Source organism: Sinocyclocheilus grahami, unplaced genomic scaffold, assembly GCF_001515645.1.
Source record: "Sinocyclocheilus grahami isolate Dianchi unplaced genomic scaffold, SAMN03320097.WGS_v1.1 scaffold221.1, whole genome shotgun sequence".
NCBI classification, from domain to species: domain Eukaryota; kingdom Metazoa; phylum Chordata; class Actinopteri; order Cypriniformes; family Cyprinidae; genus Sinocyclocheilus; species Sinocyclocheilus grahami.
The window spans coordinates 995,728-1,015,728 of record NW_015505400.1 but is presented as its reverse complement, the minus strand read 5'-3'; the positions used below and the strand labels follow the sequence as shown (position 1 = coordinate 1,015,728).

At 37.2% G+C, this 20,001-nt stretch overlaps 1 protein-coding gene across 1 annotated transcript in view; it reads right to left on the bottom strand.

The window, feature by feature from the left end:
* Window positions 1-20,001, bottom strand: part of LOC107596591 (protein bicaudal C homolog 1-like) — an 85,329-nt gene that overhangs the window by 35,863 nt on the left and 29,465 nt on the right. Inside the window, exon 4 of the mRNA XM_016287348.1 lies at window positions 12,922-12,991. Coding sequence (XP_016142834.1) covers window positions 12,922-12,991 — 70 coding nt within the window. The remainder of the gene's footprint in view (window positions 1-12,921; window positions 12,992-20,001) is intronic.

Below are 20,001 nucleotides of genomic sequence, written 5' to 3'. Positions count from 1 at the left end.
ACTGTCAACAGCCAGGAAAAATAAATACATCTAAGGATAATGATATATGAACAAACCCCTCAATAAAAACCTTCAATACTGATAGGAATAAACCAGTAAAGTTTGGTGTACGTAAGTGCTACTGAAGTGGAGAATTCTGGCTCAATGTATTCTTTCTGAGTCTTTAAAGATATGTATCTTGATTAAAAAACAATATTTGTCTGTGTAGTTAACATACTAAAGGTTGAAAGGAAAAGCAACAGATTTTAATATTTATAGCTGAGCAATTAATGGCCATATTAATTCAACTAATGTGTAGTTACAGGTGTGGGTATATTTTATGTATAACCAGTGCACTTACTGCACTCACACACACACACACACACACACAGTCTGGTCAGCTATCCTTGTGGGGACTCTCCATAGGCGTAATGGCTTTTCTACTGTACAGACCGTATATTCTATTGCCCTACACCAACCCTACCCCTAAACCTACCCCTCACAGGAAACGTTCTGCATTTTTAGATTTTCAAAAAATTAATTCTGTATGATTTATAAGCTTTTGTACCCGTGGGGACCACAATTTAGGTCTCCACCGTGACACGAGTCCCCATGAGTCTGTGTGTAGTCAGGTTTAAATCCCCACCAGGATATATAAACCAGTACACACACACACACACACACTGTACTGTAACTTATACTAATTTAAAATAAGCATGGCATTGTATACTATAAATATTTTTGGGTATGTGACAAAATGAAAAATCATGTCCCTTTTGGATAAAAGTGTCTGAATGCATAGATGTAAATGTGTATAAAGTATGAAAGTATAAAATATAATATCAAATTTACTTTTCTGAGTCTTGCAACTCAAGAATTAAATAATGCAAAGCTGTTTTTAATGCCAAATATTTGTCAATCAATCAATCAATCAATCGTTTTCTTGCAGGTAAGTAATGCAAAGATATTTTTAACGCCAAATAATCTTATCTTTTGAAATAAATAAATATGCTTAATTCTCTGTCACTAATGGATTTTAGGATTGCTGTACCACTAGGTGGCAGCCTCAAGACTTTCTCTGTTGCTTTCAACTTTAAGGTGGTCTAAGGAGAAAAGTATCCTTACAAATATATTCACCACTTTTTCCAAGACGCTTAAAAGTACAGAACAATAATATCCTTGCATCCATGTTTTTAAGATTCCACAAAATATACGTCCTATAAATTTCCTCCATTCATTAGCTTTTAAATTTGTGTTCTCGTGTGACGTCACATGATTTAGCACATCTGGTGTCACGACATCTTGCACAACAAACAGTGTGAAATCTATGCGCCTCTACTGCTGTGTGTGACCGAACAGACGTCCGTGAGCTAACAAAAACCAAATACACTCACGCACTCTGAATTCAGCCCTGTTCACATGAAAGAAATACATTTATTATGGAGGCAATTCAATCCATTTCAAATGACAGTCATTTCTAATTGAGCTCTTAGGTCACACAGGCCTTTTTGCATGGAGCAAGCAGGAAGCTGCTCTGTTTTTCTACTACATACTTTGGATTTCTGCACCATCGTGAGCAGACAGATGTAGCGGCAGCAATGGAGACATGATAACATCTTCTCGTGTGAGGGCTGCAACCAAGGAAGGCTTGATGATAATATTGAGACCTTAATGGAGAGGCTCAGACTTTCCTGTGGCCCTCCAAGCAGAAACGAGGACTCCCAAGTGACTCTGGATGTTTATTGCTGTTGTGTTCCTATAAAGTCACAGAGAACATACACGTGAGCTCTGAATGTCTCGTTATGTAGCAGAACACTGCTGTGTGTGCTCACTGCACTATTAAGAGTTCAAGCACACATAGGTGACTGCGTCAGTTTTTAAATTGGTAGGAAATACCTACGGGAATTAAAGGGAATAAATCATGTTTTTTGAAAGCATTTAATAATTTGGCTTTCTGCAGTGTTTTGCATCTACCAAATTGATATGGGCGCAAAGTGATATGAAAAGTAATGAGGGTGAGGTTTTTTTTTTATTATATGATATGATATGATATGATATGATATTATTCTTATAAACAGGGCCATCCTTAGCTGACGCGGGGCCCTGTGCGAGGTAGGGAGCGGGGCCCCCCTGTGTCTGTTCGCGATCGAGTTCTGGGGGTCCCTTTGGTCCGTTTCTCTACGGGGCCCGGTGCAACCGCACCAGTTGCACCCCCCCTAAGGACGGCCCTGCTTATAAAGCATATTTCCAATTATAATATATAATAAATTATAACTTATTTCAGGCAAAAGAGTCAGTAGTCCTGTTGAAGAGATTATCAAAATAAAATAAAATAACATTAAATTAAATTGAAGATTTTAAAACTAATGTGACTAAAGTCATAGAACAAAATATATTGTTTTATGTGTAGTTTAATGTTTAATTTGCAAAAGTAAAAATGCAGTATTATGTAATGAAATAAATATTAACCTTGGGTATAATAAATAAATAAATAAATATATACAAGTGCTAATGCATCTCTTCTTGATGTTTTGTTGTTTTATTTATTTTATTTTATAAAGTTTATTGCAAATCTGAATTAGTAAATACATTTATGGAAATATTTATAGAACGTGTTTTGTATCAACTATAATATCCTTCCTATATTATATTATATTATATTATAAGAAAGAGGTTTACTATAGTAGATTATTTATATTCTCATAAAGTATACATTTCAAATTATAATAATTATTCAGCAAGTTTGAAATACATTTTTTAGGCAAATTTATTGTTTAATGTATAATTTACAAAAATAAAACTGAAACATAATATTCTTAATTTTTATTTACCTCTAGTAAGCGTGAGAAATAACAATGCTAAGGCATGAGCACTAATTTCTCTGTGCATTATTTAAAGTTCATTGCAGTAACTCTAAATTGGTGAATACATTTATGGAACTTTTTATAGAACTTGTTTTGTATCAACTATAAAATCCTGTTGGAGCCATAAAATTCCAGTGTTCCTTACATCTGTTGTTATGGTAACGTCTCATTTGCTCCTCACACTGTAACAAAGTCATTCTGGGAAGAAATTTATTTCCTTGGGATCAAGAGGGCGAGTCTATTGTATCCAAAATCTGCTGACAAAAGAGCCAAATGTTCATTTAAAGGAAGGAACCTTAAATTCCCTCTGGGTCCACTGTAAGAGCATACTGGGCCGCGCACGTCAGCAGCCTAGCAGCGCTCCATGGAGACAAGAACCCAGTCTGATGCAACAGAGTGGTGGACTGGGTGATAAGCACTGGAAGAACGGAGCGTTTCGGACTGTTTTTACAGCTGCTGCCCCCCTTTAAGAGCAGGCCAGTGGGAGTTCTGTTCTCCTGTCCTCCTATAAATCTCACATACAGCAGCCTGAGATTTACAGCGCTCCGAGTTGGATTGGCCAAGCTGGCCTAGGACTGAGGGTGAGTCAGAAATGTCAGCCAGGTTCTGGGTCTTTGTGTGTGAGAAGATGGCATGGTTAGGGAGAAGGAGCAGCGAAGCACTCAAAGTCTGCGTTTGACATGGGTTTTAAAATTTTTAGGGCATTTTTAAATAGATAATTTAAGCATAGCTGAACTGATAATTGTTGCTATAGCTACACTCTCAGGTATAAAAAAAGGTATAAAAGCTGTCACTGGGGCAGTGTCTTTTCAAAAGGTACTATTTAGGTTCTAAGATGTACATTTATAGTACTAATATGTATTTTTAAGGTACTTATGCACCCTTTAGGATTAAATAAAGACTAAAAGTGTACCTTTTGAAAAGATGCCCCAGTGACAGCTTTTGTAGGAGGAGCCAAACCAGGAAATGTGCAAAAAATCTAATCACTAATGGGCTTCTCACACTTTTCTACACAAACTGTTAATCCAGGGTCATTTTATCCCAGGATTAACAATTCTGGGGTATATTAATCTTTATATTTCATTAGTAATTTAATTCTGGCAATTGAATTAAGCTCTGCTTTGAAGCAGGGCCTCATAACATAATAATTAGAAGAAAGAAATTAATGTTGTTTTTTTTCAGCAGTCAAAACTCGCTGTTTATCAAAGAATCCTGAATTTTTTTTAAAAATCAGCATATTAGAGTGATTTGAAGGATCATGTGAGTGATGATGCTGTAAATTCAGCTTTGTATCACAGAAATAAATTACATTGTAAAATATGTTTCACAATATTACTGTATTTTTGATAAATAATACATTAATGTATTTCGGGGAAGTCGTGGCCTAATGGTTCGAGAGTCGGACTCGTAACCCAAAGGTTGCGGGTTCGAGTCTCCGGTCTGGCAGGGATTGTAAGTAGGGGGAGTGAATGTACAGCGCTCTCTCCCACCTTCAATACCATGACTGAGGTGCCCTTGAGCAAGGCACCGAACCCCCAACAGCAAAAATGGCTGCCCACTGCTCCGGGTGTGTGTGTGTGTTCACTGCTGTGTGTGTGCACTTTGGATGGGATAAATACGAGCACTAATTACGAGTATGGGTCACCATACTTGGCCACATGTCACGTCACATTTGATAAAATAAATGCAGCCTTGGTGTTCAACTTTTGAATGATAGTGTATTTTTCTTTTTTATCCAGTTTCACTCAGACATTCCACATGGGTTGCTTTAAAAAGATGTTAACTCAGTGTTAAGCTAGTTTGAAAAACTTATTGATGATTGTGGGCTAGACAATGAGGTATATGTTGAATGTCACATAACCAAACCGGAAAACTGGTCTCATTGTATCAGCTTGTCAGAGATAGTGTTAAAGGTCCCATGGCATGAAAATTTCACTTTATGAGGTTTTTTAACATTAATATGGGTTCCCCTAGCCTGCCTATGGTCCCCCAGTGGCTAGAAATGGCGATAGGTGTAAACCGAGCCCTGGGTATCCTGCTTCGCCTTTGAGAAAATGAAAGCTCAGATGGCCCAATCTGGAAGCTTCCCTTTATGTCGTCATACGGGGAAAGGTTACCTCCCCTTTCTCTGCTTTGCCCGCCCAGAGAATTTGGCCCGCCCATGAGAAAATGAGCTACTACCATGCGAGGCGAGCGCAATATTTTTTTTTCCTCGAGAGACATTGTGGCTTGCAAACGAGCGAAGCACCTTGCTCCGCCTCTCTCCTCCTCATTAGCATTTAAAGCTACAGACACAGAAATGGCACGTCCTAAGGAAAGCTCATTGTGGGACTGGCTCGTAGTGGCTGAAATTCTGCACCAAGGCTGAATTTCGGGAAAGAGACTTCAGATACAGTACTAGGGACCACTTAGGCCTATATAAAAGCATCCAAAAAGCAGCATGTCATGGGACCTTTAACAGCAGTATGAACTGACAGCAACGTCTATGGACTTTTAAGTCAACCAACTAATCTGTTTTTGTTGTTCTTTTTGTTGTTGGCATTTTATTTGATTGAATGTTAGTGAGAGGAAAAAAAAAATTCAGATATCAGTCTGCATCTTAATATCTGAATTGAAAAGACTTTGTTGCTTCTTCTATTTTTAAAATATCACATCCTTTAAAGTCAAAAAAGCAGCATTCACAATCCATGTTATTTTTGTAATATGATTTATTTGCGAGTAAAACAGGATATTCAACCAGAAAGAAAGAAAAAACTAGGCCACAAGATTGCATCGTGATTACATTGTGAAAAGTGGTTTTTATGTGATAAGAGGTTGACAAATAGCAGTTCTCAGTGATGTCAGTCCGTAAGGAGTTTTCAAGAAAGATAAAAAAGACCAGCATTTTTTTCTTTTACAATAACATGCACAGATGACGCATTCAAAAAAGACCATGAATGTGCATTAACAAAATAAATATAGAGTAAATTCTGAATCCATGTTGACTTGAAAAGATCCAGCAGTAAATGAAATGTTGCTAATTTTAGATCAGGACATTCACTGCATACCGCTAAGATACAACAAAGAGGACATCATTCTGATTTAATGTCAACATACACACACAGAATATTTACTCGGAAAGAAGCAAAGTCTTTCAGAGTAAATCAAAGTCAACCTTTTTTGTGACAATGCTGTGTGAAGGTCTGCGGAGTATCAACCTGAGCTTTACAATGGCAAATGAGTGAAACAGACCACGAAAGACTTCAGAAACCAAGATGAAAACCCTGCGTCAGCTCAGACTCTGCAGAAATGGAATGCATCTTCAGGAACCACATAAATATACCGCAAGCTGCATTTCCACTTTTAACACACTTCAGCATATCAGGGCCGTTTCTAGTTCCTAGCATTCCAGTTAGGGCGATGATGACTGCATTAGTTGTGATGGCTCTTTGGCCAATAGAGGCGAGAGATAATAGCACATAACTGTGGGTGTTGGTCCCATCCCAGATGTTGGTCCCATCCAGGGTTCCAGAGACTCTTAGGAGCCTGTAAATGTGTTTGCAAAGTATCTGTCATTATTAAACTGTTGAGGCCCTGAAATTACTTTGCACTTTCAGCCACCAAGAGGCATGCCTAGCATACAGATGAAAATATTTAAAGGGGTCATATGATGCCCATTTTCCACAAGTTGATATGATTCTTTAGGGTCTTAATGAAAAGTCTGAAACATAGTTTGGTTAAAATTTTTCAATGGTAGTGTAAAAACACCTTTTTTTACCCTGTCAAAAACAGCTCTTTTCAGATCAAGCCGTTTTGTAGCATTTCCCTTTAAATGTTAATGAGCTCTGCTGACCCCGCCCCTCTCTTCCGAGCCGCTCTCAGAGAGACTGTTTACTTAAGCCGCATTCATCGTGAAACTTGCTAATTAGCACATTATCAGGAAAGGCGATTTGCAAAGATTCATTAAAAAACATTATACTTACTTCTTGTGTAGATGAGGCTGGATCACGAATGATTCGCACGCACATAGACGCATTTATGTAGATCGGGGGCGCATTCCCTTCAGAAACAAACGAAATACACTGCGAGTTCAGCGGCTCAGATGTCGGGAGTAAATGGCGACTGCTATACTCATTATTACATCCAACAACAGAACACCTCAATCGCATAGGAGTCATTCTTGTCTACAGCTGCTCCTGCGGTGAAACAATGGCGGACTGATGACAGCTCACTCAGGGCGGGTCTAAGGTAAGACCCCAGTCCAGTCTGTGCTGAAACGCTACTGTCAATCAAACTATCATGGGAGGGGCCTGTCTGTGTGACATCACACAGACAGGCATCTGAGATCGGCTTGATTTGAGAAAGGGGAAAACATTTAACGAGATTAAAAAAATAAAACACCAGGTGGATTTTTATCATTATAGGGTGGTTGTGTACACACACTGCCAACACACATTTCAGTTCAAACTTGTAAAAGTGCATGTAGCATCCTATGACCCCTTTAACTGTTACTAATCTTCTACATTTTGGCAGAAAAATAAAACGTACAAATGCTGTTTCCAGTAATGACGCTTATAGTGAAAAATAGTTCAGTGTAAAAAGAATGAAGGTAACCAACATAGGTTCACTGGAAAAATACAGACTAACCTCAAACGATTTTACCATAGTGCATGATATGTAAAGTTTGTATCACATAACCAGCTCTATATATATTGGTTTTCTGATGAAGTAAACTTGCTCAGTAGCTCACCCGGTTACAGCATTGTACTTGAGTTAAAAGAGTTCAAAGACTTGTTGAATCAAGCTAAAATGGCATGGTTGTTTCAGTAAATGTATTTTTAATCTCACGCTTGCTTTGCTTAACAATATTGGTTAGGTTTATTGGGTTCAGTTTAGTTAGTACGTTATTTTCAAATGCAACAGAGCATTAACCTTTTAACGCCACTTCATTTTATTTCCGAACTGCAGCGATGCCTACAATGTAATAAAACATTGGCAGGTTCAAGTTCATCTGTTTCATGGCTGATTTTTAATACTTTTTCAGCTTCAATCATAATTAAATTCCTTTACGGAAATAATTCAAATGGTTCTACTGTGGTTAAACATCACATATGGATTTGATTTATAAATAAGATTTCCATTAAGAGAGTCTTTCCTCTATAATTTACTAATAAAAGAGAGCTAGAGGACAGATGTGCACAATACATATGCAATTGCTAAATGATAAATGATAAATAATTTGTAAATAACTGAATAGTGACAGTGGAATTACAGCTGATAACTGCAACCAGTAATTTGCTATGGTTTGCCTGCGCCAATGTTTTTAGTTTGTACTGTAAATGTAAGTCCTAGTGTCATATTTCAAGCAGCGTGTCATGACGGCTTTTAAAGAACATTTAGAGATTTACACACTGTAACATTTGGTTTGGGCTTGTACTTACATGTGCATATGAGGGGTTTTAGTGAATTAAACAAATACTCTCATTATATTCTACTTATCAAATCCTTTCACATGACCATCCAACTTGTATGATGTTTTTACAGTTTCTTGATATGATTATGATGATCATATTCGAATACTCATATTATAATCAAGTTGGCCAGATTGCCTATATATATATGTATTGTAAAGGCAAGTTTTTAAGATTGTAAATGACACACATTTAGGGTGAAGAGAGTGTTTTCTAATTGCTTAGTAATTAAAATATATAATTTGTGGTAAATTGTTCTCAATATTACTGTTTTTGCTCTATTTTAGATCAAATAAATGCATCCAAAAAACAGTAATATTGTGAAATACTGCTATAATATTGTGAAATTTCAGCTAAATGCTTCTTTTGAAAAAATTGTACACAACTGTTTAATATATATATATATATATATATATATATATATATATATGGCTCTACATGCAATAAAATATATTAATCTATGCAGTCACATAAATGATAATGCCATGAGCTTGTTTACATGGAATTATATGTTCAAACTTCTTTTCTGTCAAAAGATATCTGAATAAAGTGGATTAGTTTAGGGCTAGCACATTCAATGCCCTGAACTACAAACATATCTGCTCCTCAACAATCACATTCACCCACCACATCACTTTCTACGTGCCTCAGAGGCGGACCCAAAGTCAAGGCTGTTGGCTCAATCGCATGCTGTGCTATCGAGCTGACCGGAGCCTGTTTTGTTCCAGAGCTGTTGCGCAGGATCAACACCTCTTAAATGTCGTATTAAGCTGCAGACAGATCCGCAGGAAACAGCAGATCCCTGAAGGCCACACAGGCTAAGCCGGGCCTGGTGCGGTCCACATATCAGAACCGTGCATGTGTTTTCCATCATTAATTAGCTGGGATGTTTGCTGCATGCGTTCACCAAATAACCGCAAATGATTATGTAACATTTCTGCCAGTGCAGGCAATGCACATGGCAGCTAGCCAACATAAACTACGCGCAGGAATGCGAATGGCCTTTGATTTGGGCCGTGACCCTGAAAACATATTGTTAGCACATATGAACTTGATCCGATATTTGTTTGGAATGGCCAAGCTGTTGTTGTCATTGTTTGCATTCCGTCCTCTTGATTGCGACGTTATTACATGAACATGACTGTTTAAAGAGAAATTATACACTTGTATAATTGCGCAAGAACTATTTGATTGACATTTTGGCTTAGAAACAATTTCAGCATCAAATGACGCTCAGCAAAGTTCACCAGTATTTTGCTGTGACCTCTGTGAAAGAGTGCATCATTTGGAAAGCATTGAATTGTACCCTTAAGTGCTGTGGAAGTACCATGGTACAGTGATGTTTCAGATGGTAATACCATGGTACTGCAATTGCTTCTTGGTTTACCAGTTAATTCCAAGAATAAAGTTACTTTCAAAAAATCATAGTAGTGCCATGGTACATGTCAAAACAATGGTATGCAGGTCCAAAATACATGTAATATGGTATTTTTGGTACTTTGCACTTTATTATTTAAAAATTTGGTTGGTAAAACTTTTTAATATTTTTGAAAACATCTCTTATCCTCATCAAGGCTGCATTTATCCTAACTTTTGAATGGTAATGCAAGTAGTCAAAATCTATTAAAAAGAGCAAATTCACATAAGTCATAAACATCTTAAAAACCTCTGCTCGATGTTTTAACATTAAAGGGTTAGTTCACCCAAAAATTAAAATTCTGTCATTAATTACTCACCCTCGTGTTGTTCCAAACCCGTAAGACCTTCGTTCATCTTCAGAACACAATTTAAGATATTTTTGATGAAATCTGATGGCTCTCTGACCCTCCCATATACAGCAAGGTAACTACCACGTTCAAGGTCCAGAAAAGTACCAAGATGATCGACAAAGTAGTCCGTGTGACATCAGTGGTTCAACTGTAAAGTTACGAAGCTACGAGAATACTTTTTTTGCGGAAAGAAAACAAAATTAACGATTTTATTCCACATTTTCGTCTCTACTGCGTCACTTGTGGACGCGCGTTCACGACAGTATCATGACGCGAGCGCGTGGCGGCGCTGACCCAGATCCGGCGTAATGACGTCATAAAGTTGTTATTTTTGTTTTGATCGATCATCTTGGTACTTTTCTGGACCTTGAACGTGGTAGTTACCTTGCTGTATATGGGAGGGTCAGAGAGCCATCAGATTTCATCAAAAATATCTTAAATTTTGTTCTGAAGATGATCGAAGGTCTTATGGGTTTGGAACAACATGAGGGTGAGTAATTAATGACAGAATTTTCTTTTTTGGGTGAACTAACCCTTTAAACATTTTAGCTAAATGTTTCAGATGAGAAACCACTATAAACAAGACTTCTACATTTTCTCACAAACTGCTTTGTGTTTGCAGTGAGTGCATGCTGTTCTGGGTGGTTGCTTACTTTTCCAAGTCAAAAGAGTCAAATATTGTAAGTCTGAATGTTTAGAAAAACAATAGTGCACCTCTTCTCAAAAAGCCACATGATTTAATCATTCGATTTCCACATTCAGTTTCCTGTTGCAAAATAATTAATTTTTCTATAGCAGTAGTTCAGGTCGAGTTATGTGCCAAAGTTTAATAGGTACAGCGGTAAAAAGGAAGAACCGAAGTTTCTGAAGATTGCAAAACAAATGAAGCAGCCCAGTGCAAACCTCTCATGAATATCCACTGAAACACTGCAAATATGATGATATTCCAAACAAACATATTGTCAAAACAGGGCTGATAATCCAAAGCGCAAGTTGTCCTCTTCTTACGATAACTTAGACAAAAGACACCCATAATCAGGGTAGCCAATGCTGAGATACTACTAGAAGGATCCATCTGACCCTGAAGCCAAGATACTGTCAGTGATGACTATGTGAAGACATTGAAAATGTTGTTTTGCAAGCACACCATTTATGTAACACTTCGATAAGACAAATTCCAGTGAAACAAGAGCAAGAGTGTTGAATGCTAAACAGTACTGTAGGTACGTTTACATGCAATCAAATAATGCATTTATAATCAGATTGATTGATTCATGTAAACTGAATGAAATTTTGATCTATTTGAAAGGGGCGGTGTAAATCTTAAATAATCTGTTTAACATGAACATTTTCGCTACGTAAACCCTTGAATCTGACTACTTTCTTAATCAGATTCCAAAATAGCTTGCACACACATACAGTGACTTGATATGTATGTTTCTTAATGCACTGCATCTTACTGGTCAGTGGAGGAGCCATTTACACGACACCGTTTTCAACTAAAAATGGAAAATGTTTTATGCGTTTTGGTCATTCATTTACACGACAATGCGTTTTGGAAGCCTGAAAATGCTAACTTTTAAAAACAGGTTAAAAAGGGCAAGTTTTTGAAAACAATAATATTATCGTCTCTGTGTAAACTATGAAAAATGTGTAAAAACTGTGACATCATATGCATATGCATTACGTGCTCAGTCCATTGTTATGTGTGCTGGTGCGTAGTGTTTCTTTACAAAGCGACACCGCCAACTACAGGCCTGGCAATGCATAATACAGCATTTTTACAGATCCATGTGAACGGGGATCGTTTCGACAATGTTGTCGTCTGTGCACAAAACTTTAAAAAAAGGCAAAGGAAAAAAAAATTTTTAGTACAATCGCTGTTGTGTAAACGTACCCTGAATGTTTACTACATATTTGCTAAAAAGCTTTTCTGACGGGTATGTCAAATTTTTTTCAGGCACATCATCAAGGCAAAAATGGCAATTTTGCTTGCAGTAGATATGGTGACGTTTTCAGTGGCTTTTTCCAGTTCTGAAAGCAGCAACTGGGCATTGCACATGCACAGAAATCTTGCTCAGAATAGATGTAATCCACGTGTAAATGTTTACCTGTGGCTCAGTGGTAGAGCATTGCGTTAGCAGTGTAAAGGTCATGGGTTCAGTTCCCAGGAAACACACATACTGGTAAAAAATGTATAGCCTGAATACACTGTAAGTCGCTTTGGATAGAATTGACTGCTAAATGCATACATTTATTTATTAAACAAATATGTGAATTGGATTGCAAAGTTCAGGGTTCATATGTACAGAACTTTCAGAATCTCAAATCGAATTGATTTCATTCTGATTGACTGAAATTAGTGCACCACAGCTAAGAAACACACACACACACACACACACACACACACACACACACACACACACACACACACGCACATTGTATATAAATAAATATATATATATATACACACACACACACACACACACCTTCAGCACAGCAGACCATGTTTCAGATGTGGGACACCAGGTCTTACCTTTCTTTGACTTGGCACCGATCTCTGCTAAATGCATACATTTATTTATTAAACAAATATGTGAATTGGATTGCAAAGTTCAGGGTTCATATGTACAGAACTTTCAGAATCTCAAATCGAATTGATTTCATTCTGATTGACTGAAATTAGTGCACCACAGCTAAGAAACACACACACACACACACACACACACACACACACACACACACACACACACACACGCACATTGTATATAAATAAATATATATATATATACACACACACACACACACACACCTTCAGCACAGCAGACCATGTTTCAGATGTGGGACACCAGGTCTTACCTTTCTTTGACTTGGCACCGATCTTTAGCTTGGAAGGCCATGCAATCTGAGTATCTGTCTCCTCCATGACCTGTGGGGCAAAAAGGACACACATGTTAAAAGGTCAAGGTCAATTCCCACTAATACGTTTAGTGTAGGGTATTCAAAAATAGTCATAATTTGGATTTAATCACAAACTCACTCTCTTTCTGACACTGGACAACCATGTTAATGTGCTCATTGTTGTCATTGCCCAACTATGAATTTCAAATGTAATTTCAGCTATTTTCTTGGACAACTGTTTGTGCAGAGATTGTGAATGTTAGAGTGTCAATTTTTTAAAAGCCTCTTATGCTCACCAAGGCTGCATTTATTTGATTAAAAATACAGTAAAAATTGCAATATTGTGAAATACTATTACAATTTAACATAACTGTTTTCTATTTGAATATATTTTAAAATGTAATTGATTGCTGTGATCACAGCTGAATTTTCAACATCATTACTCCAGTCTTCAGTGTCACATGCTCATAAAAACATTCCTTACTATTATCAATGTAGTTGTGCTGCTTCATATTTTTGTGGAAACTGGGGTACTTTTTTCAGGAAAGTTCAAAATAGCAGCTTTACATTTTGATTATCTTGAAATTTGAAATCTTAATTAGATCAAACCAGTTAGACCACCTCAAAAGACATATATGGATACTTTAATACTGTCCTTATGTGCTTTTTGGAGTACTGGTCACCTATACATGCACTGAATGGACCTTATTTTTCTAAAAAATCTTGTTTGGTTTGTTAAAGTTATATACATTTATGGATGGCACGATGGTGAGTAAATGATGAGAGAATTTTCAATTTCTCAATACTTTGTTTGTGGAACATCAATATGGTATAAGCATTGTAATTACAATTGTATTAAATCCAGTAGGAATGGAATTGAAAATAACTTATGAACACCAAGTCACCATTTGTTCTCCAAATAACATCAATCCCCAACATAAAACTGTATGTACTATAGTATGTTGAAACCACCCATGCAATGATCCATATCGCTCTTTCACATGTTGTTCAGTAAGAGTAAAATAATACCACCATATTAAAATATCTCAAAGTATCTAGAGCAATAAGTCAAAATCTCTGGAAACCAAGGAACTATATATGGAAAATATCCCTCTGAATATTTTCAGCATTACAAATGGAGCATGTAAATATCCGCAGCCATCGGAAGAGAGTTTGAACAGGATATGAGGGCCAGTAAAGTGATTGTGAAAGTCTTTGTGCAGCTGTATCTAGCAAAACCAGCAGTGGCCAGTACAGTCCTCGCTGATTCAGATTGTTGCTGCCTGCATAATTACAGAGTCTAGAGGTCTTCCAGACGACTCTGAGGTGTCTTCACCAAGTACAGAGCAAATAAGCTGATTTCACTTCTGGGCAGTAGGCATTTCCCAGGGCTCTTACTAGCAGATGTCACTGCTGGCTCTGTTCCAAAACCTAGTAAGCTCCCTCTGTAGGCATCACAAGCACTCCCAAGTTGTGAAGCCTGGTATAAAAGATTGGCAGTAAGCTGCATTATTATGCCTCCTAAGATGCCTTCCTTTTGCTGAATTCGAAATCAATATCACACAATATTGAAAATCATTGGAAATATGTGACTCTAACTATATTTTTGAAAAACTCCAAAAACTTACCTACTGTGTATATACAATTCACAGCAGTTTCCAGCTGAAATGAACACTAGAGGCAGTAAAAGACCAACAATTTTTATTTCTTTTAAAAAAATTTTGGGGCAGACTATGGATTAATAAACACTTATTTCCTCATAGTTCCTTGCACAATACTATGTTATGACGTCAGCGCCTGGTATTTGCAACGCATAAAGAGTTCCATATGTATGGCTTTTCAAAGATAGTAAAGTTGCTCGGTAGCGCACCTGGTACAGCATTGCACTTGTAGCATCAAGCTAAAATTACATGTTTTCTTCAGCAAATGCTTTTTTTTTGGTCTCAAATTTGCTTTTGTTAACACTATTGGTTAGGTATAGGGTAGGGTTTCATGTTGGTGGTACGTTCATTTCCGAACTGCTGCAATACATACCGCAATCAACGTAGTAAAATGTCGCCTGATTCACGTTCATCTGATTTGGACAAAAATGAACATGCTTTTAGCACCACTCACTGGACATTTTTTTGAAAAGTGCAAGAAACAACATAACATCATTTTGCAGAAATGTCACCACAGGCACGTATTTCCAAAGAGCCTGGGTTGATATTGCATGCATTTTTCACAGAGAATGCAAACCCAGAATGCACTGCAAAATGAAATCCAAGATGGTGAACAAAGTGAGAGAAATCTTGATTACAAATACTTATAACTCATCAAATAACGAAAACTATCACTTTAACTTATCACTACTGAAAATGAACTCTTTTACCTAGCATTTGTACTTTATGCTCAAAGTATCACATGCTTAGCAACCTGCTTGAAATCAGTTGTAATTCGAGTCTTTGTGTGAGAAGCACTACTTGTATGATACGTGAGGACTTGTTGCCTATCAACAGTGTTCAAAATGAGCTTTCATTTCAGATGCTGCTTTAGAAGGCAGCTGACATCAAGGCAGAACGAATGCTAGATGCTAGAAAGTGTGTTGAATGCTATGGTGCCACAGTGCAGTAGGTCTCATTTTCCTCTTTCACGGTTCTTTATCAATTACTCACTCGCTCACTTACTCACAGAACTCTGGCTGGCGTCCTATCTAACAATGTCCCGCATAAACGCTTCTGTGAATGCTGTTTTTGGCAAAGCTGTGCCCGCTTGAAAGATGTTTCCAAACAGACCACACACAGCTCCTGAAAACTTACACATCCAAAACATTTCGCATGTTATAGGACACCTCCGTAAAGGGCCTAATGTTCTTACAAATTAAGTGGGCTGTTAATTTAACAAGCCCAGAATTAATACTCAACTCTGGTTGCCTACAGACACACTTTCAAGGATACTACATTTTTAGAGGCAGATTACATTTCTGATTTATTCGATCAATTTATAAGTTGTGAATATTAAGGTGATGACAAAAGGCGCAAGGAGCCTAAGATGCTTTCTGATATCATAAAATATAACTCAAATACAAATGACAAAATATTTCAGCAAACGGGAAAAAATACCTCACAAAAATTATAACAACATAAGCAGTTCTAGAAATTTATTAGTCAAATTAAATACATGATATGCCAATAAATTTGTCAAATGTACATTTTGATTTACTCTACAAGTATAAATTGGGATGTGAATATAAAAGTGATGACAAAAGCACAATAAGCCCAATATGTCTAGAAGAATAAAATTAAAAGCAAATTAAATACATGTTATAAAAAGTCATTTTTAATGAGAAAAGCCCCCACATGAAGATAATGTAAAGCCATTTTTGTGGCAGATGAGTAAAATAGACAAACTATGTCTTTTGAGATCAATATATAGTTACATATTTCCATATAATTGAACATTAGCCTATCTTTGGTCTTTAGTCCACGGAAATCTAATGAAGCAAAGTTCTATTAAAAACATATGTGTGATATATGCATCACAGAGGTTTTAAAAATTAAAAATGTGTTGGAAGCATTAAAAAAATGGGACCTCTGAGAAAAAGCTTGAAAATCACTAGTGTACACCAAAAGGAATTTGCGTTATATATTAAACCATGTGATTACTGTATATTTATGGTGTGAGCACACTCCTGCTGTGCTCCACCGTGAGAATGGACAAAATGATGCAAGACTGTGTTTGCCACCTGTTTCCCGTCCCAGTCCCGCTGTGAGGTGCCACAGGTGTTCGGCACGGAATTCTGGGCCTTATGACCAGACTCATTTTGGGCCTTAGTTCACATAAACAACTTTAAGTGTCATTAAAAAAATACGGGGCCTTCTATTGACTCAGCTGAGGCTCTGAAGTGTGCTTGGTCCACTGGGTCGGGGATACACTGTTCCTGTTTTGTATCAAAGTTTGGGTACGTAACGGAGCGTGAACTTACACAAGTGAGAGGGACACGTAATACAAATCCAGCTCAGCATCAGAGACGTTTGACTTGCAGGGTAAATAACAAGAATCCGTTTTTACAGAATCACATGCTTCTACAGCAGAGGCCAGATCTGTATAATATGACCCTGTTTTTCTTGATCTCCTCAAAAATTGCTATCTTTGAAGATTCCCTTCCATAAATAGAAAGCATCGGGACAGTTGAAAAACAAACCAGGGTGCTTTATTCATGCTCACTGAAAACAAAAGCTCATTTACTGTTCAGGCGACGAAACCAGATGATTTCCTAAAGCTGTTTTACATCAGTAAATCAACAGTGACTAAACACTCAACGTCACTCTGGACCTCTGAGCAGCATGGAAAACAAACTATTGCTAGTTTTAATGAATTATAGAGCGAAAGCAACCAAAAAAAGACAAATACTAGAATGCTCCCATCCTGTTATAATCAACAAAGCTGTTACTGAACGTTTATACAGCTTCGTGTGACTGTTTAAGCCTTGCAGAAGAGCTTCAGTCTCTTCTGGATTCTCATCAATACTCTCATTATAACTGGAGTCTAAAATCTCTTCCATGAGTGATATTTACCTTGATTTTTCTTCGTTTTCCTCAGATATCATGTTTTATATTTCACCTCAATTAACATCTCAATTGTTATAAACTATGTTTACATGCACACCTATATTCAGGTTGCAGCCATATTCTGAATATGATGTTTATACAGTATGCAAAATGTTACTACTTTTTCACAATAATTTAATAATAAGGACTCAAACATTTCTAGCCTTCAAAAATGACTCGCACAATAAATGGAATAGGTCATGCAATCATTCATTTGAATTGGAATCAGAATTATGGAAATCCGAATCTCTTAAACTAATTCAGGGAATCGGAATATTGCCAAATTCTGATTAACTTTGGAATATTGATGTGCATGTAAACATACACTCTAAAAAATGTGGGGTTGTTTCAACCCAACTTTGGTTCAAATATGGACTAACCCAACTTTTGGGTTAAAAATGTAATAAAAAAATGTAACCCAACAGCTGGGTTAGTCCATATGAGACCCAAAGTTGGGTTGAAACAACCCTACATTTTTTAGTGTGTAGTCACTTACACTGCTGTCTCCTTGCTAAACAAGTACAGCAAATTTAGGGCGAAAAAATAGGAGCAAAACTGATCAATGTGGTTTAAATCACATTTTTTATTTTTAAATTATATAAATCACTTTCACACAATAGTTGTACTTGTCACGAATTCGGTCCATGGACTTCCGTTTATTCACCACCAGAGGTCACCCTTTCCTTTACATTGACTCTCGCACGACACAAACTGTTGCATAGCACCCCGGACTACATATCCCATCATTCATTGCACGATTTGCACACTGCACTGATTGCACTCATTGCACACAGCTGTTTCTTATCACCTCACTCACTATATAACACCCACTCAAACCACCATTCTCTGCTGAGTATCGTTTAGCCTGTACCCCTTTCCGAGTCTCCGTGTTTTCCTTGTTTTGCCTTGCCTGTTTTTGCGGTTTCTGATCTTTGCCTGTTTTCCTGGATTTTTCCCTCTCGTCTCGCCCCTGTGATTCTGTCTGCCGATCGGTGACCTACGCTAGCCCTAGGACTATACCTGTTTGCCATTGTTCGACCCTGCCTGTTATACCACGTCTATTTAATAAAAGCTTGCAGATGAATCCACACGTCTCACGTCTCGTCAGCCCCGTTACAGTACTAATCAAGAACTAACCTTATTTATGAAATGAGTCATAAGAATTCATGTTAATAATAATGACCATCTTGACTACATGTTTGTTAGATAATAATGTATTAATAAACAGTTTTCACAGATTAATTCCTATATCTCATGTCATAGTTAAAGGGGTCCTATTATGCTTTTTCACTTTTTGAAATTTAGTCAGTGTGTAGTGTGTATGTTTGGGCATAAAAAAGATCTTCAAACTTACAAATCTCAAAGTCCACTCCAAAGGGAGATAGTTAGTTTTTAAAAAATCCCTTTTCAAGAACTACAAAGAACGGCTTGTTTGGACTACAGCATTGTTTTCCGGGTTTTGTGATATCACAAAGCGGCCCATTAGAATATCATTAAAATAACTCCCCTATGGAAATTCAAATGGTTGGCGGGGTGGGGGTGGGGAGGGGCGAGGTCGTGGTTAGAACGCTTGGTTGAGTGCATCAGACAAGACGGACGAAGAAGTGCTTCATGTTTTGTAATGCATAAAGTAATTCATAAATAACTATTAAAATTGACAGCAATGCATATTTACAGTAACTTTTGAATTTATGAATTTTTTAAATAAACAATACATTACCGTTGCACTTATCTGTACATAGTAAATGCAGTTATTTTTCAGGAGGTGGGGGGTGTGCCCGAAGCGTGAATCCGTATTCAGAAAGGCACGGAAAACAAATAACGTTTGCCTGTTTCATTACAGTACATAAAATTTCACTTACCACATAAACAGTGTAAGCAGGAGAGATGACCTGAGGGTGATGGCAAATGATTTGTAGATTCTGAGCACCACTGATAAAAACATCTAATCTTGTAAAATGTGTGGTAAGTACTGCTGCTCCATATAAACAGAGGAGTACGTGCCATCGCGAATCTCGAAAATGAAAGTGAAACTAAAAAGCGATCGTGCACTCAAAAGCAGTTTGAATGCCAGGCACCGTCTAAGCTGTTCGCCAATCACAACGCACCGGGGACAGCTAACCAAGCACAACACATTTCGTTTTTCGAAATTAGCAACAATCAGCAACCTATTGTTTACATACACTCTTAAAAATAAAGGTGCTTCACGATGCCATAGAAGAACCTTTTTGTCTAAATGGTTCCATAAAGAACCTTTAACATCTGAAGAACCTTTCTGTTTCACAAAAGGTTCTTTGTGGCGAAAGAAGGTTCTTCAGATTACAAAAAGGTAAGAAAGAGATGGTTCTTTAAAGAACCTTTGACTGAATGGTTCTTTGTGGAACCAAAAATGGTTCTTCTATGGCATCGCTTGAAGAACCTTTTGAAGCACCTTTATTTTTAAGAGTGT